Here is a 25,723-nt window from a genome sequence, read left to right on the forward strand (position 1 = left end):
TTCCTTTCCCATGTTGGGGGAGTTTTCCACTATAACCTCTTCAGATATTTTCTCAGACCCTTTCTTTTTTTCTTCTTCTTCTGGGATGCCTATGATTTGAATGTTGGTGCACTTAATGTTGTCACCAAGGTCTCTGAGACTGTGTTCCATTCTTTTTATTCTTTTTTCTCTTTCCTGTTCTGTGGCAGTTATTTCCCCCATTCTATCTTCCAACTCACTTATTCGTTCTTCTGCCTCAGTTATTCTGCTGTTTATACCATCTAGAGTATTTTTAATTTCAGTTATTTTGTTGTCCATTACTGTTTGTTTGCCCTTTAGTTCTTCTGAGTCCTTATTAACTGTTTCTTGTATTTTCTCTATTTTGTTGTTGTGATTTTGGATCATCTTTACTATCATTACTCTGAATTCTTTTTCAGGCAATTTTGCTGTTTCCTCTTCATTTATTTGGTCTTGTGGGGTTTTTTCCTGCTCCTTTGCCTGCATGGTGTTGCTTTGTTTTCTCATTTTGTCTAATGTATAAGATTTGCTGTCTCCTTTCCCTATGCTACCTAGTAGTAATTCCTCTTGTTTCTGCCCTCTGCCCCCTGTGTTGGGGTTTGTCCATTGTCTTGAGTAGGCTTCCTGGTTGGGGGGTCTGGTGTCTGCTTTCCAGTGTGTGGCTCTGTCTTTTCTCTCTGATGAGCAGGGCCGTGTCAGGTGGTGTGTTTTAGGGTATCTGTGAGGTTAATACGGCTTTAGCTAGTCTGTGTGCTGATGGGTGGGTTTGTGTTCCTGTCTTGTTTGTAGTTTGGTGTGAAGTGTCCAGCCCTGGCAGTTACAGACAATCGGACGAAGCCGGGTCTTAGACTCTGATACAGGGCTCCGTAAGAGTTCTCTGCAGTTAATCTTCCCTGTGTCTGAGGACTCCCTAGTGGTCTAGCATCCTGGATTCAGTGCTCCCTCCCCAGAGCCTCCTACTTGACTTCTGATGGAGTAGTCCAGACTTCAGAGGTTGCTTGTCCCAGCAATAAAGGGGTTTAAAGAAGACTGTCCAAGCCCCAGACTAATGGCAGAGTGTTGAGTCAAAACAAATACCAGTTATGTCGGGATCTTTGCAGTCCTTTCTGGTGTCCGAGGTTGTTTACTGGTGTTCAGCTGGTTCTCTGTGGAAATTATTGCGTCTTTTGGTGTATTCCTGATGCATCTGTGGAGAGAGATGCATTCCACGTCCTTCTACTTTGCTGCCATATTTCTTCTCTCGTGTTATATTTTTTTAGAGAGGAAGAGAATATTGTACACACAATCTTGAGAGTACATTTCTCTTTAGTGCTGTATTGATTTGTTCTCTTGGTCATCTGTTCAGAAATACTTTCATTACCTTTGGGAAATTGCAAAGATGATTACTGCAAATGTTGCCCTTTTTTCATTAAAAATAGCTTCTGTGGTTTTTCTTATAAAAGCAAAATATGCCTGTTGAATAAGAAAACAGATAAGCAAAAAGAATAAAAGTTAACTTTTTGGGCCTCTCTATGCCTATATGTATATATATATTTTTTAATTTTTTAATTTTATAAATTTTTATTTATTTATTTATTTTATTGGCTGTGTTGGGTCTTTGTTGCTGCACATGGGCTTTCTCTAGTTGAGGCGAGTGGGGGCTACTCATTGTGGTGAGTGGGCTTCTCATTGCGGTGGCCTCTCTTGTTGCAGAGCACGGGCTCTAGGCGCGTGGGCTTCAGTAGTTGCGGCACATGGGCTCGATAGTTGTGGCTCACGGGCTCTAGAGCGCAGGCTCAATAGTTGTGGCACATGGGCTTAGTTGCTCCGCGGCATGTGGGATCTTCCTGGGGCAGGGATCGAACCTGTGTCCCCTGCATTGGCAGGCGGATTCTTACCCACTGCGCCACCTAGGAAGTTCCCCTATATGTATATTTTTAATTTACAAAAATGACATCACACTGTATATGTTATTTGCAACCTGTTTTTCCATGGTCAAGGTAATTTCATTTTGATTGGCTACAGGTGGGAATGGAAGTGGCTCCACATCTCAAAGAAAGCCTAAATAAGAATTTTTTTGACTTCCTCCTCACATTCAAACAGGTAAGAGAACACGATCAGAACAGCTAATTGATGTAATAGTACATGATCACAAATTCATAAAACCCAGTTGGTTTTCCAAGTCAAGATTGCCTTAAAGTTCTTCGAATGTGTAAACCCTAGAAAATTACACTTGTGTCTGTTACAGACAATTAAAATGTGTTGATTGTGCTGAACAAGCAGAGAGGATTAATATGCATGTGTTAACAGGAAGTGTCTCCTGTTGATCAGCCTTTCTCCTTAGCATCTGCTGGCTCCAGTTTCATCAGGTTGCTTCTCTGCACAGCACACATTCCCAGAACAGCTCAGCCTGGTGACATGGGAAACTGTGTATTTCTTCTACTTTAAAAAAAAAAAACTGAGAAACCAGGCTATTTCTCTCGGGGCCATCCAGATGCTTACAGATATGCACAGTCTAGAATGGATTGCATGTTCTTCTTTATTGTGTGACTTCCCCTCCTTTTCTGAGTGTTGATTTGGTCTCCTGTAGATTCACGGGGACACGGTCCAGAACCAGCTGGTGCTCCAGGGAGTGGAGCTTCCATCCTACCTGCCCTTGTACTCGCCTGCCATGGACTGGGTCTTCCAGTGCATCTCCTACCACGCCCCCGAGGTAACTATCAGGTGGCTTCAGTGTGAAGCTCACCACCAAGGAGGGCTCCTGTCTTCGGTGTCATAACAACCCCTACACTTGTGTGCCCAGTAACATAATCAGGGCCCTTACATAACGAATGGCTCACTGTTGTGACTGGATCTGTGCTCAGCACTTTTCCTGCATTGCCTGGTTTACCAGCTCTGGGAGGGAGATGCAGGGCTCAGAGAGGCCAAATACCTACGTAAGGTCACACAGCGAGAAAGTGGTGGTGACTGGGCACAAACCCGTTGAATCTGAATCCAGGGCCAGCGGGCTTCATTGCCTCTTCACTAACCTTCATGCACTCCTTTTATGTCGATAATAAGTTAATAAAGTTGGTAGAGCAGGTAATATTTTCTCCATTTTATGGAAGGAAAGTGAAACTCAGATATGTAATTGCTTTTATAAAAATTTTTTTTCTTTTCTTTTTTTGTCTAATTGAAGCATTGTCAAGGATTAAAGTGAAGTCAGAATCATAGCAGAAATAGTCTTTTTCTTCTCTGAGACTGAGAAGCAGTTTCAGTAGAACACCAGTTCAGATTGTCATAATAACTGTGATAGCTTCTGTTGTTTTCTCATTGATGGTTGAGAATTTATTCTATGTGAGGGAAGAAGAGACCTTGCTACAAAACAAGGATATCTGGAGTAAAGCAAAATTCAAGTCCACCTGCCTTTTCCCAGTGTCTGCAAACATGTATTGACAGCTCTAAAGGAAAAGAACAAGATACAACTTTGACTAACCAATCCACTTTTTAATATATCCAGTAGAAATAATTTGATGAGTGCATAAACACACACACATACATGTGTGTAGCTGTGTTTGTGCTAGTGAAACATTGGAGACGGGCATCAGAGGAGGATTGTTTAAACGGTGGTCAGTGTGCTCAGTGGAATGTTATGGGGCCAGTTGACACGATGGAGAGCACACTGATGTAAGGGATGCTCCCAGTGCATCGCCAAGTGAAAAAGGAGGTTACACCTGTTACTGTGTGTGTCCCGAGTGGTTTTGTGGCCTGGTGTTCAGGTGTGGGCCCTGGAGTCAGGGTGCCTGAGTCTGAATCTCAACTCTGTTGCTTACAGCTGTTGGACTAAATCAGAGGTCAAGTCACTTGTCCCTAACCACTCAGTTTTTCTTCTTTATCTGTGAAATGGGAGCAGTGATACTTCCTGTTTTCTAGTTTACTGCATGGATCAGACAAGACCGTCCATTTTCAGTGCTTAGTGGAGGGCCCCACACACAGTGTCTGAGTGTGCGTGGTGTCAGTGGGATTGCAGATGTGGTTTTTGTGTCTGCACAAGAGAACTGGGAAAGAGCTATGACAAAATATCGCTGGAGGGGAAGATGCTGGATCATCTTAACTTATTTTTCTTGCCCTATCTGTTTTTTAACTTTTCAGCAAGTATAATGTCTTGCTTTTATTTTAACTTTTCCAAATCCTATAGTATGAGGAGAAAAATAGGGACATCTTGTATTTCAGGTGAATTTTTTACTATTGAGTGAACTGATTTTAAATCAAGCCAGTTTAACAGAAGATTCTTTGAAAACTTGCTGGCCGTCCTCTATGATCTTAAGTGTGTTCTCAGCCACCATACGCTGGCATAGGCCCCTGGGAAGAGTTACCATGAACTTGACCGATTCAGCTGAATGACTGAAACCTGTGAGCAAGAGCGACACATTTGAAAATGAGAACACTTATTTTTTTCTCCTTATGTTAATGAAAAGCAAAATTGGATTGAAAACAAAAAGTACATGTCATAAGGCATTTTTTCCTTTTAAGTGCCAGTAATCTCAAAGGATGGCAGAAGCTGGGAATAGAGCTTTCCTGGGGACTAAAACTCTAGGAAATCATTATTGCACTAGGAGAAGTGATTTAAAAAATTAGGTCACCTGAATAATAATAAACTCTGATTCTTGGGGCATTTCAATAAGGAACTTGCAGTATCTCATAAAAAAAAATCATTTCCAAAATGTGGAAGAATTAATGTCAGTGTGGAGGGTGGTGTTGAAAATGTGTGTGACAATAGGATGCCTTTAGAAGCTCTTTGACAGTGGCTGGGATGTGGCCACTGGGGCGTAGCAGCCGTGTGTGTCTATAAGAGGCCACACCTCCAGAGTATAGGAGTTTGTCTGTAGCAGTTGGCAATACACAGGACAGGTAGGTGAGCGAGAGGAAGGGAGAGCTAGTTAGATGAGAGAAGGGAGAAATGCCTTCAGCTGCAAATACCTGGCATATGAAATTTCAAATCGAAATTGAAATATCAAATCCCCTCCCCCCCCAAGATCAAGAAGTGATTATTCAAAAAGACTTTTTTGTTGTTGTTTAAAGACAAGACTCCCCCCTCCATACAATTAAAATTACAGTAAGTAAAAAACATTTATGCCCCCAATCTTAGGCACACTCTTCAGAGAAAAAAGCAACTCTTTCATAAAACCTACTTTTGGGCACTGAAAACGAATCCCTTGATACGCTTCTCGTCGTTCTCAGCAGCTTTTTGTCTTGTCTGGTGTGGAATCCCATGATCTCTTGCTAAGCTGCATGATGCAGGCTGTCACTGTTGAAGGAGGAAAGGGGAAAGTGGTAGAGGCTGGGGCCAGTGGTCGGGCAGACCTGGATTCCAACTCTGGCTGCGTTGCCTTGGGCTGCTTGGCCTCTGTGCTTCAGCTTTACCAGCTGTAAAATGGGACCGATAATAGAACCTTCCTTGAAGGTGTCTTACAGGATGACTGTGATAGTGTGCGTTGGAGCACGGGGGCCTGGACTGACTTGAAGGCCAGGAGATGAGCAGGAGGGCAGTAAAGACGGGTTGAGGGAAAGGACCTGCTATAGACAGACAGGTGAGAGGCATGATAAGGAGACAGCGTTACTGGAGAAGAGTGAGGAGCTAGGCTAACTGGGAGTGGCCTCCGCTGCAGAGGTGGTTGAACATCATGTCAAGACCAGGCAGCTCTTGAAGATTTTTGATCAGAGGGATAATGTGAAAAAAGCAGTGCTTGAAGATCAAACTGGCAGAAGCAGACCAGATGGATTAGAGGAGAACCAGTTGGTAGCCATAGAAAAAACAAGAGGCAGAATGGATAGGAGAGGATTTTTTCATAATCAGGAAACATTCTTTAATAAGTACATAGTCATTGGAAAGAATTTCGAAAAGACAGAAAGGTTAAAAGGAGAAAAGGAGCCATCTAAAATTTTGTCATGAATAACTGGTCACTGTTAACCCTGGTGCATTTTCTTTTTACTATTTCTCTCTCCACTGTCACTCTTGTTCTGTAATTGTGTTTTGTAGATGAGAGATATTTCCTGTATGATTTTACGATGCTTTCCCCTCACTTAACGTTATAGCAAAGACCTATTGTTAGGAAAATTTTGTGACCCTTCAGGAAGAGTTTAGAAAGCAGTGTTGGCTGGCTGTGATGAATGGAGCAGGGAGATGGGTCAGAGAGGCTACTGAGCTTTGAGTGCTTAACCCAGCTACCTCCTTCTGAGGCTCCCTGGCCATGCGCCCCACAGGCACCCCTCATTTTGTTGCACTGTGCTGTATTGCACGTCACAGATAGTGCATTTTTCATAAATTGAAGGTTGGTGGCAACCGTGCTTGGAGCAAGTGTGTTGGCGCCATTTTTCTAACAGCATTTGCTCACTTCATGTCTCTGTGTCACATTTTGGTAATTCTTGCAATATTTCAAGCTTTTTCATTATTACTTGTTATGGTGACCTGTGATCAGTGATCTCTGTTGTTACAATTGCAAAAAAATTACGACTCACTGAAGGCTCAGGTGATAGCATTTTTTAGCAATAAAGTATTTTTTAATTAACTTACGTACTTTTTTTAAGACATAATGCCATTGCACATTTAATAGACTACAGTATAGTATAAACATAACTTTTATTTGCACTGAGAAACCAAAAAATTTGTGTGGCTTGCTTTATTGAGATAGTCACTTTATTGCAGTGGTCTGGAGCAGAACCTGCAATATCTCTGCGATCTGGCTTATTAGTTACTTTACTTGGGCTGTCTTAATTCACTCTCAAAGTTTCCCCAAGCTAGGTGTTGCTGTTATCCCCATTTTACAGATGAGACACCTGAGGCTTACAAACTTGTTACAGTCACACAGGTAGAAAGAAGTCATGTAGCCATTTTGGCAGTGACTCTGAAGCCAACAGATTTGTTCCCTCAACTACTTAGAGCCTTTCTTTCTAGGTATCCCCTGTTAATTGCTACACTTTAAGGTGGGGCTTAAACAGATTGACCCATGGTACTGCTGCTCCAATGGTGGTACTATAGATTGCCCTTTAAACCTTCTAAAATATGATTAGGCTAGTAATGCAAATCTAAGACTAGTCTTGGTTGATGATAAATCCCTCTCAAGCATATAGGTGTATTATTTTCATTCTTTTGAGTTAGGGAAAAATCCCCAGAGAAAGGTAAATAATAGGAAAAATTAAAAATTTCTCTTTTTACTGCCTGGGGTATAAAATTTCTTTTTATTCGCATTGAAATATTTAGTTCTTTGGGACTTGAGCCACATGGACTCTGGATTGGAGGAAAGTGGTATTAGCTTCTAAGATTAGTTTATGATTTTGCCTGCTGTTTGCATGTGTGTTTCATCTAGAAAAATAAGGAAAATGTGATATGTGTATTATTTAATTTACTTTTTTTATGGAGCAGTAACTGTAAACATTGATTGGAAGGCTATTTAGTGAAAGTGGAAGTACATATCTTTGAGCACTCCGGGCTGCATATGAGTTAATCTCAGTTTAGAAAACAGAAATGTGTCATTGACCCAACTTCCTTTTTCTTTTCCTATACTTTTGAAGTGGGTAAATAACCCTAGTGAGGAGATAACCTTAAAAATCCAGTAGTGAAATGTGGGGGTAGCTGCACAAATCCGAATATGTTAATGAAATGTTACAAAGATATACCCTTTCCCCCACAAAGAAAGGTGCATGAGAAACCTGGGGAAGTAGTCTAGTTAATTATATGATACCAGTGTCAGCTTCCCGACTTTGACAATGCTCTCTAGCCAGGCAAGATGTCACCACTGCGGGAAGCTGGTCGATGGTACCCAGCACCTATACTATTTTTGCAGTTTCTCATGAGTTTATAACTGGTTACAGATAAAACATTTTAAAACATTCATCAATTTGGAGCAGTTTGAAAAACAATGTTATGTACGTGGTGTGGATTCCTCAGACATTAAAAAGCATGAGGTCAATTTCTGTGTACTAACATGGAGGAGGGAGGCCCGTGCTAGATTCTTGAGTGAAAAAGGCAAATTGTAGCTCAGTATGTATAAGACTATCCATTTTTGTAAAACAAAAGTCTTCTACAGCAAAAGCTCTATATTCATAGGGCGTAGACAAGGGCCTAGAAGATGAACAGCAAATGTTGACACTGGTGACCCCCAGGAAGTGGGAGTTGGGAGGATGGGTGCTCATAGTTTACTTGTACATGACAGTATTGTTGGAACTTCTGTCCATGAGCATTTCTTATTTTTATAATTTTCATAAAAAACAAATAAATGAAATGTTGGGGCCTAATGAATCTTCAAGTTCTGATGTGTCTGTAAACATGTATTCTGAGCTGCAAGTTTTTCAGTGGTTTATCTCATCCAGTAGCCTTGTTTCTATCTGTCTGGTTTGAAGTATTGTTCATCTTGTTCTTGCCAAAGATAATCAACCCCGTCACTCCTGAGGAAAAAAAAATTAATAACCTCTCACAGACCTTCCTGGGATCTATAACATTTGGCTCCTCGGACACTTAAGGGTAATGACAATGGAGCCTTTTTTTTTTTAAAGTTATATTCTTGGATGCATTTTTAATGCATTCATCTCCTGTGAAAAAGAGAACTTTTATAGCATTTGTCTTGTCTTAATGGCCAGAACATTTTGTCCATATGTTAGCATTTGCCCTATTTCGCCTTTCAGAAGTGGTGGGCCAAGACACCTCATTCAAGTGTGCGTGTATGTGTGTGTGTGCACACGTGCATGTGCGTGTGTCTGTATGAGAGAGAATAAGCCATGCAGGGGCGTGGGTTTCTGTCTGATTTCCTCGTTGCGCTATTCCCAGTGCCTAGAATAGTGGCTAGTACATTAAAGTTGCTTCACAGGCAGGTGTTGAGTGCGTGGAAGGAGTATCAGTGTGGTCATTATAAGAATATCTCTTTCCCAGCCTTCCCAGAAACCACTTGGATGAAAGTCTTCGTGAACGACTTTTCAAATATTAAATCCCCATGAATGGGTTAGGGTAGCCATTTGTGACATTGTCAATTTTATCATCAGTTGAGATGCTGGCTGCAAGGAACAAACATGTAACTGACCCTACAAAAATAATTCAGTGTGTTCTCTTGAATAACAAGTGAAGGCTCTGGGCCAGGCAGGTTCTGTTCGCTCTGCTGTGCCATCCCCAGACAGCAGCAGAGTGGCTGCCGTCATTCCAGGCATCACATCCAGACATAGCAGTGTCCAGAGGCAGAAAGGTGGGGAATCTTCGGTTCCTGTTTAACAGGAAGGAAACTTTGGGAATTCCCTGGCAGTCCAGTGGTTGGGACTCTGCGCTTCTACTGCCAAGGGCCCAGGTTCGATCCCTGGTCAGGGAACTAAGATCCTGCAGGCCACGCAGTGAGTCCCCAGTCCCCTTCCCCCCAAAACAAACAAAAAAGCAAAAAAACGCAAGAAAACTTTTCCTCTCAGCCCTCATCTCAGTAGGAAGCAATGGGTCATGTGCCCTGTCTGAACTCACCACTGGCAAGGGGAATGAGACCACTGTGATGCGCTTGGGCCTGTATTAGTTTGCTTAGTATGTTCAGACTGCTATAACAAAATACCACAAACTGAGTGGCTTATCAACAACAGAAATTTAGTTCTAATGGTTCTGGAGGCGGGGAAGTCCAAGATTAAGATGCTGGCAGATACAGTGTCGGTGAGGGCCCACTTCCTTGTTCACTGACAGCTGTCTTCATGCTGTGTCCTCACGTGGCAGGAAGGACAAGGAAGCTTTCTTGGGCCACTTTTGTAAGGGTACTAATTCCATTCATGAGGGCTCCACCCTTAAGACCTAATCACCTCCAAAAGGCCCCACCCTCTAACATCATCAGCTTGGGAATTAGGTGGCCATTCAGGCCTTACGTAGCTCAAGCAACAGAAATTTATTTTCTCACAGTTTTGGAGGCTGGAAAGTTCAAGATCAAGGTGCTGGCAGAGTTGGTTTCTGGTGAGGCCTTTCTCCTTGGCTCGCAGACTGCTGTCTTCTTCACTGCGTCCTTTCCTGGTCTCCTCATCTGTGCATGTGGGTCCCCAGTCTCTCTTCCTCTTCTTTTTTTTTTTTTTAATTAATTAATTTATTTCATTGGCTGTGTTGGGTCTTCGGTGCTACACACGGGCTCTCTCTAGTTGCAGCGAACGGGGGCTACTCTTCCTTGTGGTGTGCGGGCGTTTCATTTTGGTGGCCTCTCTTGTTGCAGAGCACGGGCTCCAGGCGCGTGGGCTTCTGTAGTTGAGGCACATGGGCTCAATAGTTGTGGCTCACGAGCTCTAGGGCACAGGCTCAGTAGTTGTGGCACATGGGCTCTAGAGCACAGGCTCAATAGTTGTGGCGCACGGGCTTAGTTGCTCTGTGGCATGTGGTATCTTCCTGGGGCAGGGATCAAACCCATGTCCCCTGCATTGGCAGGCGGATTCTTACCCACTGCGCCACTTAGGAAGTCCCTCTCTTCCTCTTCTTATAAGGACACCAGTCCTGTTGGATTAGGGCTGCACTCTTATGACCTCACTTAACATTAATTAACTCCTTGAAAGCCCTGTCTCCAAACACAGTCACATTGGGGGTTAGCACTTCAACATATGAATTTGGAGGGGACATAATTCACTCCATAACAGGACCCAACCTGACTTTTGTTGGCAGAGACAGAAATCTGAATAGAATCAGATTTCTGGGGTTGGGGATACTGACAGTATCTCCACAATCAACTATCGCCTTAATTATTCAGGCAACAACCAGGACACAGAGGGACACAGCTGGAAAGGGTGGAATTACAGCAGAGAAAACTCACTTTATCTTTTGACTTCCAGGCCAGACTTAGGTACAAATCTCATTTCTACCACTTAGTAGGAAGTAGCTTAACCTAGCTGAGTTTTGGCTTCCTCATCTGTAAATTCGTGATAATTAACATGGGCCTCAGAGGCCATTGTGAAGAGTAAGTGAGAAAAGGTACGTAAAGCGCTTAGCCGAGTGCCTGGTGCTGGATGCCTGGTGAGTACTCAGTGTCCCAGCTGCTGTTAACAGCTCTTTTGTCTTGGGTTTGACCTTGCCTGTGCCATACAAAGCCTTCCCCAAACCACTGCCCTATTGGATACGTCTTCCATTGATTTTTTAAAAAATAGGAGCTCTTTGAAAGATACGTAATCGTCTTAAGATAGCTCTAAAGCCATTAATAGTATTACAACGAGTAAAACATTTACTTCCTTTTGGGGAAAAAAATGTGCTTCAAAATGCATGGAGAGGAAGTGTAGTGAAGAGCATGGCCTTTGATGCCAGACTACCTAGGTCACATCCAGCCCGCCATAACTAGCCATGTCACCTGGCCCAGGCTTGGTTTCTCATCTGTGAAATGGGAGAATAGAGAGCCTGCCTCATGGTGGTTGTGAGAAGTGCCATCATGAGTGCCAAGTGCTTCTCACTGTGACCAGCCAGCACCAAGTACTGGCCCAGTGTTTGTTGTTTGTTTTACTGAGAATTTCACAGACACCTCCTGAAATGGGGAGGAACATGGGGGATCTAGTAGAAGTGGAAAGTAAAGTAAATTTGATTCTCATTGGTGCCCTAGAGCACAGAAGGTACCACTCTCATCATCCTGCAGTAATCTGCAGGTGGCATGGTACCACCTGTATCATCTACCTAAGGATGAGGAAAAGTAGTTGGTGAGACTGGACTTGAACCCAAGTGTGCCTGAGGCCAGGGCTCCAGCTCTTATCCATTATACTGAATGCCACAAGAGCGAATTTGTTTTCTCCTCCATCCTCCCCATCCCTGCCAGGCACTGAGAATTATAGAAATGGGCATGTGGCTGTATTTATTTTACAGTATTGCTTTGGAAATCTGTTCATGAGAAGTGTAACTTTAGATCCTCCAATTTGATGATTTTTATTATTTTTTTAATTAGGCTCTGCTAACTGAAATGATGGAGAGATGTAAGAAACTAGGAAACAAGTAAGTATTTTGAAATTCATAAAGTCCGTGTTTGAAAATGGAGTTGGTTGCTTTTTTTGAGCTTGGCATGCTTGCATGGGCAAGAGGGCCAACAGAGAATCAGGATAGCCTGGAGGTCAGGAATGCTGGAGTCTAGTTACCTGGCTTCAGATCTTGGCTCTACTCGTTCTTAGCTTTCTGACCTTGAGTCACTTACTGTGACCTCTCTGTGCCTCCATCTCCTCATCTGTAAAATGGGTATAATAATAGCTCTTTCCATATGGAGCTGTGATAAATGGTAAGGTCAGGATAAACTCGAATGCCTATCTACTAGGCGTAAGAGGTTTCTCCTCTGCTCTCCTTTCGGTGGTAGATGTGTGAGCAGCCTGGAGTGGGTTTTGTTTACCATTGTGTCCCTAGGTCCTAGAACAGTGCTTTTCATAAGAGATGTGGATATATATTTGCAGCTTGGATCAATATTGTTACTTAATGTTTAGTTTTATTAGTGCACTGAAGGCTCAGTTTTCTTCTGTTTATAGGGATTTGATTACTTTCTTATTTACCTGTCTGTCCATTGATGCATTCACTCATTCACTCACCCATCCACCCATCCATCCATTCTTCCAGTCAGTTGAATATTTATCAAGTTTGGAATGTGCACAGAACAATGAGTTAGTCTCTAGAGGTTGCCTTTTTACTCCAGTCTTTTTTTTTTTTTCCAATCTTACCATTAAAGGGCTGTCAGTCATCTTCCCCAACAATGTATATCCTGAAATGAAAGTGACTTAAGGGGAAGCTCTGCTGACGTGGGGCTTGTGTGTTTTGCAGTGCCTTGCTGTTGAATTCCGTGATGTCAGCTTTCCGGGCCGAGTTCATCGCCACAAGATCCATGGATTTCATTGCCATGATAAAAGAGTGTGATGAGTCTGGTTTCCCCAAGGTAGTCTCTTGACTTAATACTTCTCGGAGAACAAATAGGCAGTGTTTGCCCAGTACCTCCCCAGGGAGAGAGAGCTCAGTGTCAGGGGCAGCTCCAGCCAACAGGAAAACAAGCGAAGGCTCTGTTTCTGGAGAGCACGACGGAAAATGAGTTAGCGATTAGGGTTGTGAGACGCATGTAATTGCCGCGAGTCAGGCCTCCGTGAGTCCTAAGTCTGTCCAGTTAGCTCACTATGAAATATTTAGGAAGAACTTTGTCTTACACCTTTAAAACTACATCTTCAAAACTACATCTTAACCCCCTATTTATGAAAAGCTTTGTCCCGGAGAACATTGTGGCCACAGATTGGACCCGTGCACGGAGCCAGCTTCATGTCTTGAGCCTCTCAGTCTAACTTGCATGGGGCTGTGGTAGAGCTTCAGAAAGCCGTCATTGGAGGGGGACCTCGAGACAGGCTGATTATTACAGCCTGTGCCTTTCTTGCCGCAAGTTACTCTGGTTTTAAATCTCCAGGACCGTAACGATCTGCTCTGTTTCTTAGCATCTCCTTTTCCGCTCACTGGGGTTAAACTTGGCCTTGGCTGATCCTCCTGAGAGTGATCGACTCCAGATTCTCAATGAAGCTTGGAAAGTTATCACTAAATTGAAGAATCCACAGGTGGGTGACCATTTAGACCTTGTATTGACTACTTTTTGTCCAAGTTATGCAGTAGACACTTTCTTTTAAAAAATTTCTCTTTCAACTAATCATCCTTTTTTTTTTTTAAAGAAATCTACTTCTTTTAATTGTATTATTTGTTAACCTGTTAATGGAGAATGTATAGCTGTAAAGATGTATTTCTTTGCTTTTTGTATCCCTATTATGACTTACTCTTGAGGCCTTAAGATGCGCCAAAAGTGTAAAATTATAAATAGTTGAAACTTTAAAAGACCTGTAGCTTTGCAAAGAGCATTTGAAGTGCAGCAGTCTCTATAGCACAGCTGACCCTTGCACAACATGGGTTTGAATGGCACGGATCCACATGGAGTTTTTTTTTTTCAGTAGTAAATACTACAATACTATACCACCTTTGGTTGGTTGAATCCACAGAAGCGGAATCACAGATACGGAGGAATCGTGGTTATAGAGGGCTCAGATTTTTGAGTGCACGGAGGGTCAGTGCCCTAACCCCTGCCTTGTTTAAGGGTCAAGTTGTATTTGGATTTGAAAAAATCAATTTATTGAGATGTTCCTAAATTGAAGATCAGTAGTCCAGCCATTAATTAGCTAAAGGGAATTCCAATTTCTGTCCCTTGAATGGACAGCTGAAGCCTCTTTCTCCCCATGCATCTGACACAGGAAGTCTTAGGAAGATGGACCAGGTGATGTTAGTTGCTGCATTGCATGTAGCGCCCGCCATCATGTTGTAGGTTTGGGGTTTATGCCTCACTGTCCTTGTAGGCAGCATGCCAGCAATTTATGTGGCAGCCACAGGGGAAATGATCTTGGCTGTCTTTGTGGCCAGACTTCACCACACCCTGCACCGTTCCTCTCCTGCTAGCAGTATGTCCTTGTTCATTTGGTTTGTTGTAACAGAATACAATAGACCATGTTACTTATATATAATAGAAATTTATCTCTCCCAGTTCCGGAGGCTGGAGGTACAGGGTCAGGCGGCCAGCATGGCTGGGTTCTGGTGAGGACCCTCCTCCAGGTTGCACACTGCCAGCTTCTCCTCGCATTTCAGGAAGAGGGAGAGAGACCTCTCTAGGGTCCCTTTATTAAGGGCGCTAATTCCATTCAGGGGGGCTCCACCCCCAGGACCTAACCACTGCCCAAAGGCCCCACCTCCTGTACCATCACATCAAGGGCCAGGATTTCAACATGTGCATTCTGGGGGGGTACAGACATACAGACCATAACACAGAGGTTAAGTGAATGTGGATGTGTAGCATTTGACTTGATCGTTTATTGAGAAGGAAATATTAAAGCGAGCCCAGTTATGACCCCTTGCTAATAATCACTACATTTATGATAGTGTATTAAGAACAGTATAATTTAGAAACATTAGAAACTTAGGTACAAAATTGTATACCTATGTTAAGTTCAGCAAAATCCTCACTAAACTCCAGCTGTTGAAATTCTCTGTTTAACCTAACTCTGATTTGCTAACAAAAACAGCTTATTTAGGATATTTCAGTCAAAAACCTCTGGGCCTCTGGTACCTGTACTTCAGGGCTTCAAAACAACCTTGCATCAAAAGCTCATAATAACAGTTTTCTCCAGTCTTTAACTTCACACCCTGCTTGTGAAATCCACCTTAGCATTGCCGTTAGATCTTGGAATGTTCCTGGCTTTTCTTGTGTGTTTGAGATAACCGTTTTCTCCCCTCCCTATTTCGTCTTTGTTTTCTTTGAAGTGTTGGAACAGAGGAGATGTACTTGCAGGTTCTATTTTTCCTTGACCGGCTTTTCCCTATTTGCGTATTTTCTGGGGCAGCCAGCCTTGCCAAGTTGGTCACTGCCATTTCCATAGCCGTCTCATTGTCTCTCCTGCTTGAATCTAACACATCCTTTCTTACCTAAAACTGTTGTGCTTTCTTAACCTTTTTACAACATATATACATCACCCCTCTCTAGGATGAATGGTTTGTTTTTAAAGGCAGGAGGCCTGTTTTTTCTCAGAACATTCAAAAGTCACATCTTAAAGGATGCTTGAATTTTCAGCCAGTTCCGTGGTCATCGTCTCCACTGAAGTGCAGTGAGGACTCTTGTCTGCACTGCCCTTTGGTTCTCCCCATTCTCTAGGCGTGGCAGAGCTTCCTGGATTTCTGTCTCGGCCCAAGTAGCACTTCTGGAATGACAGCCTAACTAGTTTCAGGCAACTTATGTTTTCTCATCTCCCCTCTCAGGGTAAAATCTATCAGTGGATGAGTTTTCTGTACATGAACCACTCTTGAAATCCCCATCACTTACCAACTCTTAGTTGTCAAAGCCCTTGTAGGGATTTGTACACGATGAGCTTTCGCTGTGAGGTCAATCATGGCATTCTTATTGTAAAGACATTTTTACTTTTTCTTTGTAGGACTACATCAATTGTGCTGAGGTGTGGGTAGAGTATGCCTGCAAGCATTTCACGGTACGTGTGCTGTGGTATTGTTTTTGAAAGAATTACTGTATATTTTGTTCATATTCATAATTGTGACTAAGTCTAGCTTAGACATTTACATATTTTATGATGGTAATTATTTTTAATATATGAAAATTGCATCCTTTATATGATGCATGATGGAGCATGAACACATGAACTATAACAGAAACGTTCCACACTCACATGTCATTTTGGAAAGTGTTTCCTTATACAGTTAAGCAGGTTTTTTCACTGTAATACACCTTAGATCCTCATTGTTAAAGTACGTTGTGATTTTTCCATGGGAGTGTAGTCAGCAGCGTTTTCCAAACATATTTGATTTGCATGTAATTTAATTTTTTTCTAAGCAAACAAAAATAAAAGAAACAAAACTCAAGGAGATTATGTACCATGGAATCATCATACAACCGGCAAAGAAGAAACTAGAACTGAATATAGGTTTCAAAACTTCAAAAAAAAAAAAAAACAAAAAACAAAGATGCTTCTTTCCTAAGCCCAGACTAGAGCCCCAGATTGGGAAATACTGATCTTGTCGATGAGCAGAGCTTTTTTTTTTTTTTTTTTTTTTTTGAGCAGAAACTTTAAAAGCAGGTAGAAGTGGTTTCAAATCCTGTTGCCAGGAGTTTATTTTAATCAACTTAAAAAAAAAATGAAGTTTAGCCTACATGAAGAAAAGGGTATATATCATAAGTTTGCTGTGTAATGATTCTTCACAAAATACACCCATGAAATCATGGTCCAGACCGAGAAGTAGAGAGTAACTTCCCACCCATCCCACCCCGAAGCCCACCACACTGTCCTCCCAGGCACAGCCTCAGAAGTTGAAGGTAAACACTGTCTGGTCTCTAACTCCAGTATATGGTCTTGCCTTATTTTGAGCATTATGTACGTGTTGGTTTGTTAATTTTCTTTCTTTTGTCCAATTTTGTTTTGTTATGGAAACTTAAAACAGTTGGTCTCCCTTGTACTCATCACCCAGAAATGATCAACTAACGACAAATCTTGTTTCTTTTGTGTCTCACCCCTTCTCCCTACCCCTGGATTATTTTGAAGCACAGCTCAGTCATCGTGTTTCACCTGTCAGTATCTCTGCACATATCTCTAAAATAAAATTCCCTTTTCTGAGACAACATCTCAATACATTATCCTAAGAAAATTAATAATGTTTTAATACCATTAAAAATCGGTAAGTGTTCAGATTTCTCCAGTTGTCTCGTAAGTTTTTTACAGTTTATTTGTTCAAACAGGATTAAAATAGGTGTTGTTCTAAAAAACTTGAGTTCTTTTAATCTGAAAGTTGCCTCTCTCTTCCCCTCTTTCTCTCTCTGCCTCCCTCCCTGTTCCCTTCCCTTTTTTTTCTCCGTTATTTATTTGTTGAAGAAACTGGGTCCTTTGTCCTGTAGAGTTTTCCAGTCTGGATTGGCCAGGCGTATCGCTGTGGTGGTGTTTAACATGTTCTTCTGCCTCCAGTATTTCCTGTAAATCGGTGGTTAGTTCTGGAGACCGGAGACTTCGTTAGCTTCAGATCTGACTTTCCGGCACCCTGGGTGCTGGTGTGGTGCTTTTCCTGGGAGACTTGTGGTATCTGGTTGTCTCCCTATGACACGAGCAGCCACTGAAGCGTGTTCGTCTCATGGTTTATCATGGGTTGTAAAATGGTGATATTTGGAGTTATCATCATTTCTCCTTTATTTGTTAGCTAGGATGCTTGTATGAAGAGAGCCTCTTCACACCACCTATTTGGTTACCCTGCGGTACAATTTGTACAGAAAAGGCAAGATGCTCATTTTTGTCTCTGTGACTTACTAGTTTTTAGAATAAGGAGTCAATTCCCCAGCATCCCCAAAGGTGACCAGTAGGAGTAATTGCTGTTGGTATCTTTAGGAACTCACTAATTGAAACTTATTTGATGTGTGTCCATCATTGCAATTGTATTATTCTTACTGATGCTCGATTGTCCCATCTTTGTCTAGTGGGTGCTTTTTCTGATTGGCTTCTGAGCCCTAACATATTCTCTGTAGTCTTTGATGCCTTCTTTGCTTTCTATTATAAGATGCTCCAGCCTCCTTTGCATTTTTCTTATCCTAGATTGGGAATCAGCTCTTTCTCCAAGAAGCTTTGGTTCCTTTTAGTGCCATTGTCAGATTTTTTTAGCTCTATGACCCTGGCTGAGCCACTTAACTTTTCATGGGGCTAATGTTGTCCATGATGGGGAGTTTTTTCTTTTTCTTTTTCTATTATTTATTTATTTATGTATTTATTTGGCTGTGTCCAGTCTTAGTTGTGGCACGCGGGATCTTTGTTACAGCACACAGGATCTTTTTAGTTGTGGCATGTGGGATCTTCCTTGCGGCATACAGATCTTTAGTTGCGGCACATAGGCTGTTAGTTGTGGCATGCGGGGTCTAGTTCCCTGACCAGGCCCCCTGTGTTGGGAGCGCAGTCTTAACCACTGGACCCCCCAGGACGTCCCCATGCTGGGGATTTAATGAGCATGAAACAAGAGTCCATGATGGCAGCTATTTAGACAGTGTGCTGTGTGCCAGGCACTTTACCTGTAAGCTGCACAGCTTCATAGCCACCTTGCCAGGAAGCTTCACTCTCCCAGTTATATAGACCAGGGGTCAGCACACTTTTTCTGTATTTGAGGCTTTGTGAACCACATGATCTCTGTTACAAGCATCCAGCTCTGCCACCATAACATGAACGCAGCTGTACACCATATGTGAGTGAGCACGGCTGTGTTCTAGTAAACTGTATTTATGCATCCTGAATTTGAATCTCATGTAATTTTCCTTGTCACCAAATACTATTTTTCTTCTAATTTGAACATAAAAATAATTCTTAACTCCTGGACTGTATGAAAACAGGCACTGGGCTGGATATAGGCTGTGGTTGGGTGACCCCTGATAACAGCTGACACAAGTGAAGTGGGCGTTGGGTCACCCCGCTTGTAAGGGTACAGTCTGTGCTCTTCCCACAATGCTCCACTGCTCTCTGCAGTGCCCGGGGAGGGGCCCGGGACTGCAGGCAGAAAGTGGCATGTTGAATTTCACCAGCACTCAGGGATAGCTGGGACAGGAATGTCCCAGAACCTTTGAGAGCGGTGTTTTAGTCCTGATGTGGTACAGACTTAGCCATCTTTCGGGCTGTGGTATGAGTGTGACATTCCCCCTTATGTTTTTTTTTTTTGTTTTTTTTTTTATTATTTTATTTTATTTTTTTGGGGGGTACACCAGGTTCAATCAACTGTTTTTATACACATATCCCCATATTCCCTCCCTTCCTTGACGCCCCCACCTCGATTCCCCCCCACCCTCCCTGCCCCAGTCCTCTAAGGCATCTTCCATCCTCGAGTTGGACTCCCTTTGTTATACAACAACTTCCCACTGACTATTTTACAGTTGGTAGTATATATATGTCTGTACTACTCTCCCGCTTCTTCTCAGTTTCCCCTTCACCCCCCGCCCCCTCCCATACCTCGAGTTCTCCAGTCCATTCCCTGTATCTGCTTCCCTGTTCTTGTCACTGAGTTCATCAGTACCATTTTTAGATTCCGTATATGTGAGTTAGCATGCAATATTTGTCTTTCTCTTTCTGACTTACTTCACTCTGTATGACAGATTGTAGTTCTATCCACCTCATTACATATAGCTCCATCTCATCCCTTTTTATAGCTGAGTAATATTCCATTGTATATATATGCCACATCTTCTGTATCCATTCATTTGTTGATGGGCATTTAGGTTGCTTCCATGTCCTGGCTATTGTAAAGAGTGCTGCAATAAACATTATGGTACAAGTTTCTTTTGGGATTATGGTTTTCTTTGGGTATATGCCCAGGAGTGGGATGACTGGATCATATGGTAGTTCTATTTGTAGTTTTTTAAGGAACCTCCAAATTGTTTTCCATAGTGGCTGTACCAACTTACAGTCCCACCAACAGTGCAGGAGAGTTCCCTTTTCTCCACACCCTCTCCAACATTTGTGGTTTCCAGACTTTGTGATGATGGCCATTCTGATTGGTGTGAGGTGATACCTCATTGTGGCTTTGACTTGCATTTCTCTGATGATGAGTGATGTTGAGCATCTTTTCATGTGTTTGTTGGCCATCTGTATGTCTTCTTTGGAGAAATGTCTATTTAGGTCTTCTGCCCATTTGTGGATTGGGTTATTTGCTTTTTTGGTATGAAGCTGCATGAGCTGCTTGTATATTTTGGAGGTTAATCCTTTGTCCGTTGTTTCATAGGCAATTATTTTTTCCCATTCTGAAGGTTGCCTTTTAGTCTTGTTTATGGTTTCCTTTGCTGTGCAAAAGCTTTTAAGTTTCATGAGGTCCCATTCGTTTATTCTTGATTTTATTTCCATGATTCTAGGAGGTGGGTCAAAAAGGATGTTGCTTTGATGTATGTCAAAGAGTGTTCTGCCTATGTTTTCCTCTAGGAGTTTGATAGTGTCTGGCCTTATATGTAGGTCTTTAATCCATTTGGAGTTTATTTTTGTGTATGGTGTTAGGAAGTGTTCGAATTTCATTCTTTTACATGTTGCTGTCCAATGTTCCCAGCACCACTTATTGAAGAGGCTGTCTTTTTTCCATTGTATACTCGTGCCTCCTTTGTCAAAGATAAGGTGCCCATATGTGTTTGGGCTTACTTCTGAGTTCTCTATTCTGTTCCATTGATCTTCCTTTCTATTTTTGTGCCAGTACCATACTGTCTTGATCACTATGGCCTTGTAGTATAGTTTGAAGTCAGGAAGCCTGATTCCACCAACTCCATTTTTCCTTCTCAAGATTGCTTTGGCTATTCGGGGTCTTTTGCGTTTCCATACAAATCGTAAGATTTCTTGCTCTAGTTCTGTGAAAAATGCCATTGGCAATCTGATCGGGATTGCATTAAATCTGTAAATTGCTTTGGGTAGTACAGTCATTTTCACGATGTTGATTCTTCCAATCCAGGAACATGGTATATCCCTCCATCTGTTTATGTCATCTTTGATTTCTTTCATCAATGTCTTAAAGTTTTCTGCATACAGATCTTTTGCCTCCTTAGGCAGGTTTATTCCTAGGTATTTTATTCTTTTTGTTGCAATGGTGAATGGGAGAGTTTCCTTAATTTCTCTTTCTGCTCTTCCGTTGTTAGTGTATAGGAATGCAAGAGATTTCTGTGCATTAATTTTGTATCCTGCTACTTTACTAAACTCATCAATGAGTGCTAGCAGTTTTCTGGTAGAGTCTTTAGGGTTTTCTATATATAGTATCATGTCATCTGCAAAGAGTGATAATTTTACTTCTTCTTTTCCAATTTGTATTCCTTTAATTTCTTTTTCTTCTCTGATTGCTGTGGCTAACACTTCCAAAACTATGTTGAATAACAGTGGTGAGAGTGGACACCCTTGTCTTGTTCCTGTTCTTAGAGGGAATTCTTCCAGTTTTTCTCCATTGAGAACAATGTTGGCTTTTGGTTTGTCATATATGGCTTTTATGATGTTGAGGTAATTTCCTTCTATGCCCATTTTCTGGAGAGCTTTTATCATAAATGGATGTTGAACTTTGTCAAAAGCTTTTTCTGCATCTATTGAAATGATCATATGGTTTTTATCCTTCAATTTGTTGATATGATGTATCACGTTGATTGATTTGCGTATATTGAAGAATCCTTGCATCCCAGGGATAAACCCCACTTGATCATGGTGTATGATTTTTTTAATGTGCTGTTGCAGTCTGTTAGCTAGTATTTTGTTGAGGATTTTTGCATCTATATTCATCAGTGATATTGGTCTGTAATTTTCTTTTTTTGTGACATCTTTGCCTGGTTTTGGTATCAGGGTGATGGTAGCCTCATAGAATGAGTTTGGGAGTGCTCTGCCTTCTGCAATATTTTGGAAGAGTTTGAGAAGGATAGGTGTTAACTCTTCTCGAAATGTTTGATAGAATTCGCCTGTGAATCCATCTGGTCCTGGGCTTTTGTGTGTTGGGAGATTTGTAATCACTGCCTCAATTTCTGTACTTGTGATTGGTCTGTTCATGGTTTCTATTTCTTCCTGGTTCAGTCTTGGAAGATTGTATTTTTCTAAGAATGTATCCATTTCTTCCAGGTTATCCAGTTGATTGGCATATAGTTGCTTGTAGTAGTCTCTCATGATGTTTTGTATTTCTGAGGTGTCCGTTGTGACTTCTCCTTTTTCATTTCTAATTCTGTTGATTTGCATCTTCTCCCTTTTTTTCTTGATGAGTCTGGCTAATGGTTTATCAATTTTGTTAATCTTCTCAAAGAACCAGCTTTTAGTTTTATTTATTTTTCTTATGGTTTCTTTCCTTTCTTTTTCATTTATTTCTGCTCTGATCTTTACGATTTCTTTCCTTCTGCTCACTTTGGGGTTTCTTTGTTCTTCTTTCTCTAGTTGTTTGAGGTGTAAGGTTAGGTTGTTTATTCGATCATTTTCTTGTTTCTTAAGGTAGGACTGTATTGCTATAAACTTCCCTCTTAGAACTGCTTTTGCTGCGTCCCATAGGTTTTGGGTTGTTGTGTTTTCGTTGTCATTTGTTTCTAGATACTTTTTGATTTCCTCTTTGATTTCTGTAGTGATTCCTTGGTTGTTTAATAGTGAATTGTTTAGCCTCCATGTGTTTGTATTTTTTGCAGTTTTTTTCCTGTAATTGATATCTAGTCTCATGGCGTTGTGGTCTGAGAAGATGCTTGATATGATTTCAATTTTCTTGAAGTTGCTGAGGTTTGATTTGTGACCCAAGATGTGATCTATCCTGGAAAATGTTCCGTGTGCACTTGAGAAGAAAGTGTAGTCTGTCGTTTTTGGATGGAATGTCCTATAAATATCAATTAAGTGGAGATGGTCTAATGTGTCATTTAAAGCTTGTGTGTCTTTATTTATTTTCTGTTTGGATGATCTGTCCATTGATGTAAGTGGGGTGTTCAAGTCTCCCACTATAATTGTGTTACTGTCGATGTTCCCTTTTATAGCTATTAGCATTTGCCTTATGTATTGAGGTGCTCCTATATTGGGGGCATAGATATTTACCATTGTGATATGTTCTTCTTGGATGGATCCCTTGATCATTATGTAGTGCCCTTCCTTGTCTCTTTTAATAGTCTTTACTTTCAAGTCTAATTTGTCTGATATGAGTATTGCTACTCCAGCTTTCTTTTGACTTCCATTTGCATGGAATATCTTTTTCCATCCCTTCACTTTCAGTCTATATGTATCCCTTGGTCTGAAGTGGGTTTCTTGTAGGCAGCATATAGAAGGGTCTTGTTTTTGTATCCATTCAGCCAGTCTGTGTCTTTTGGTTGGAGCATTTAATCCATTTACATTTAAAGTGATTATTGACATGTGTGTTCCAATTATCATTTTCTGAATTGTTTTGGGTTTGTATTTGTAGGTGTTTTCCTTTTCTTGTGTTTCCTACTTAGAGAAGTTCCTTTAGCACTTGTTGTAAGGCTGGTTTGGTGGTGCTGAATTCTCTTAACTTTTGCTTGTCTGGAAAGCTTTTGATTTCTCCCTCAAATCTGAATGAGATTCTTGCTGGGTAAAGTATTCTTGGCTGTAGGTTTCTCTCTTTCAGGACTTTCAGTATATCCTGCCATTCCCTTCTGGCCTGCAGAGTTTCTGTAGAAAGGTCAGCTGTTATCCTGATGGGTTTTCCCTTATATGTTGTTTGTTGCTTTTCTCTTGCTGCTTTTAATATTTTTTCTTTGTGTTGAATTGTCGTTAGTTTGATTAATATGTGTCTTGGTGTATTTCTCCTTGGGTTTATTCTGTATGGGACTCTCTGTGCTTCTTGGACTTGGTTCATTATTTCCTTTCCCATGTTGGGGAAGTTTTCCACTAGAACCTCTTCAAATATTTTCACAGACCCTTTCTTGTTTTCTTCTTCTTCTGGGATGCCTATAATTCGAATGTTGGTACGTTTAAGGTTATCACTGAGGTCTCTGAGGCTGTCTTCTAGTCTTTTTATTTTTTTATCTTTTTCCTGCTCTGTGGCGTTTATTTCTTCCATTCTGTCTTCCAACTCACTTATTCGTTCTTCTGCCTCAGTCATTCTGCTGGTTAGAGCATCTAGAGTATTTTTAATTTCAGTTATTTTGTTATCCATTGCTGTTTGTTTTTCTGAGTTCTTATGAACTGTTTCTTGTACTTTCTCTATTTTGTTATCGAGATTTTGTATCATTTTGACTATCATTACTCTAAATTCTTTTTCAGGCATTTTTCCTATTTCCTCCTCATTTATTTGGTCTTGTGGGTTTTTTTCCTGCTCCTTTGCCTGCATGGTGTTTCTTTGTTTCCTCATGGTTGTCCAAGCTTTTGGGGTTGCTTGTCCTGGTGATAGAGGTGTTTATAGAAGACTGTCCAAGCCTCAGACTAATGTCCAAGTATTGGATTAGACGAATATTCAGTCGGCTATGTCAGGTTCTCCGCAGCCCTTTCCGGTGTCCGAGGCCGTCTGCTGGTGTTCAGCTGGTTCTCTGTGGGAATGACTGTGTCCTTCCTTGCATTCCCAATGCATCTGTGGAGAGGGATGCACTCCACGTCTCTCTACTTCGCCGCCATCTCCCCCCTTATGTTTTTAGCAGAGTAGTTGAAACTGTTTCCTGGAAGGTGTGTGCTATATTTTGAAAATGTTAGTTCTTTCTACCAGAAAAATGGTCAACGATTACCATTCAGTGTCTAATACAGGTTTGATTTTTTTCCCCACTTAGAAACGAGAGGTGAATACCGTTTTGGCTGATGTCATCAAGCACATGACTCCAGATCGTGCATTTGAAGACTCCTACCCTCAGGTGACATATTAGCATTTCTCATTTCCAAAGTGTTAGAAATTTTATTCTGTTGAATTAAATAGGTATATTGCCTGGGTCAGACTGTAAAGTCAGATAATCCTGGGTTTGAATCCTACCTTTGCCATGTCTTAGCCATGTGCCCTTTAATCAGTTACTTACTCTTGTTGTGCCTCAGTTTTCTCACCTGTAAAATGGGGATAATAGTAGTCCTACTCAGAGTGGTTGTGAGGATTGAGTGAAGTGTGATGTGGGAAACCCTGTACAGTTGCTTAGCACCAGTAAGTTGCCTATGATTTCCACTTAAGCTAACTTTATTTGGAAATAAATTCAAACTTTATTGGAAAGTTAAAAGAATAGCTCAGAGAACTCCCCCATTATTTTTCACCCAGATTCACCAAATGTTAAGATTTTCCATTGTTTACTTTATCATTATTATGTGTATACACACAGACACATACACACACACATACACTCACATATTCATACATGTGTATGTAAGTTTTTTAAAAAAAGTTGAGGGTAAATTGCATACATCATGCTATTTTTGCTTCTAAAGAGTTTAATGAGTATTTCCTAAGAATAAGGACACTCTCCTTTATAACCACAGTTTAGTTATCAACTTCAGGGAATTTAATGTTAATATATTACTTTTACCTACTCCACAGTCCATATTCCAGTTATGTCAGGGGACTCAGTGTCCTTAATGGCAGATCTTTTCCCCTCTAGTACAGAATCCAGCTCAGGATCACTTACTGTAAAGTCACTTCAGACCTAATTAAGATTTTATTTTTTATTTGATAACATGATGTCCTGACTCTTATTGCCTATGATCAGTTGATTTCCGGGCTCACTTAGTGTAAGAAAATTACATATTCTTGCATAAATTTTAGAATTCTCCCATTTTACTCATTTAAGAAATTTTCACCATTTGCTAATTAAAACGGTTCATCATTACAATT

General features: G+C 41.2%; 1 protein-coding gene across 1 annotated transcript in view; it reads left to right on the plus strand.

Moving 5' to 3' along the window:
- Nucleotides 1-25,723, plus strand: part of VPS35L (VPS35 endosomal protein sorting factor like) — a 134,521-nt gene that overhangs the window by 49,980 nt on the left and 58,818 nt on the right. Inside the window, exons 13-19 of the mRNA XM_057749152.1 lie at nucleotides 2,002-2,079; nucleotides 2,567-2,689; nucleotides 11,871-11,917; nucleotides 12,725-12,836; nucleotides 13,378-13,494; nucleotides 15,901-15,954; nucleotides 24,684-24,764. Coding sequence (XP_057605135.1) covers nucleotides 2,002-2,079; nucleotides 2,567-2,689; nucleotides 11,871-11,917; nucleotides 12,725-12,836; nucleotides 13,378-13,494; nucleotides 15,901-15,954; nucleotides 24,684-24,764 — 612 coding nt within the window. The remainder of the gene's footprint in view (nucleotides 1-2,001; nucleotides 2,080-2,566; nucleotides 2,690-11,870; nucleotides 11,918-12,724; nucleotides 12,837-13,377; nucleotides 13,495-15,900; nucleotides 15,955-24,683; nucleotides 24,765-25,723) is intronic.

Source organism: Hippopotamus amphibius, chromosome 9 (genome assembly GCF_030028045.1).
Source record: "Hippopotamus amphibius kiboko isolate mHipAmp2 chromosome 9, mHipAmp2.hap2, whole genome shotgun sequence".
Classification (NCBI taxonomy): domain Eukaryota; kingdom Metazoa; phylum Chordata; class Mammalia; order Artiodactyla; family Hippopotamidae; genus Hippopotamus; species Hippopotamus amphibius.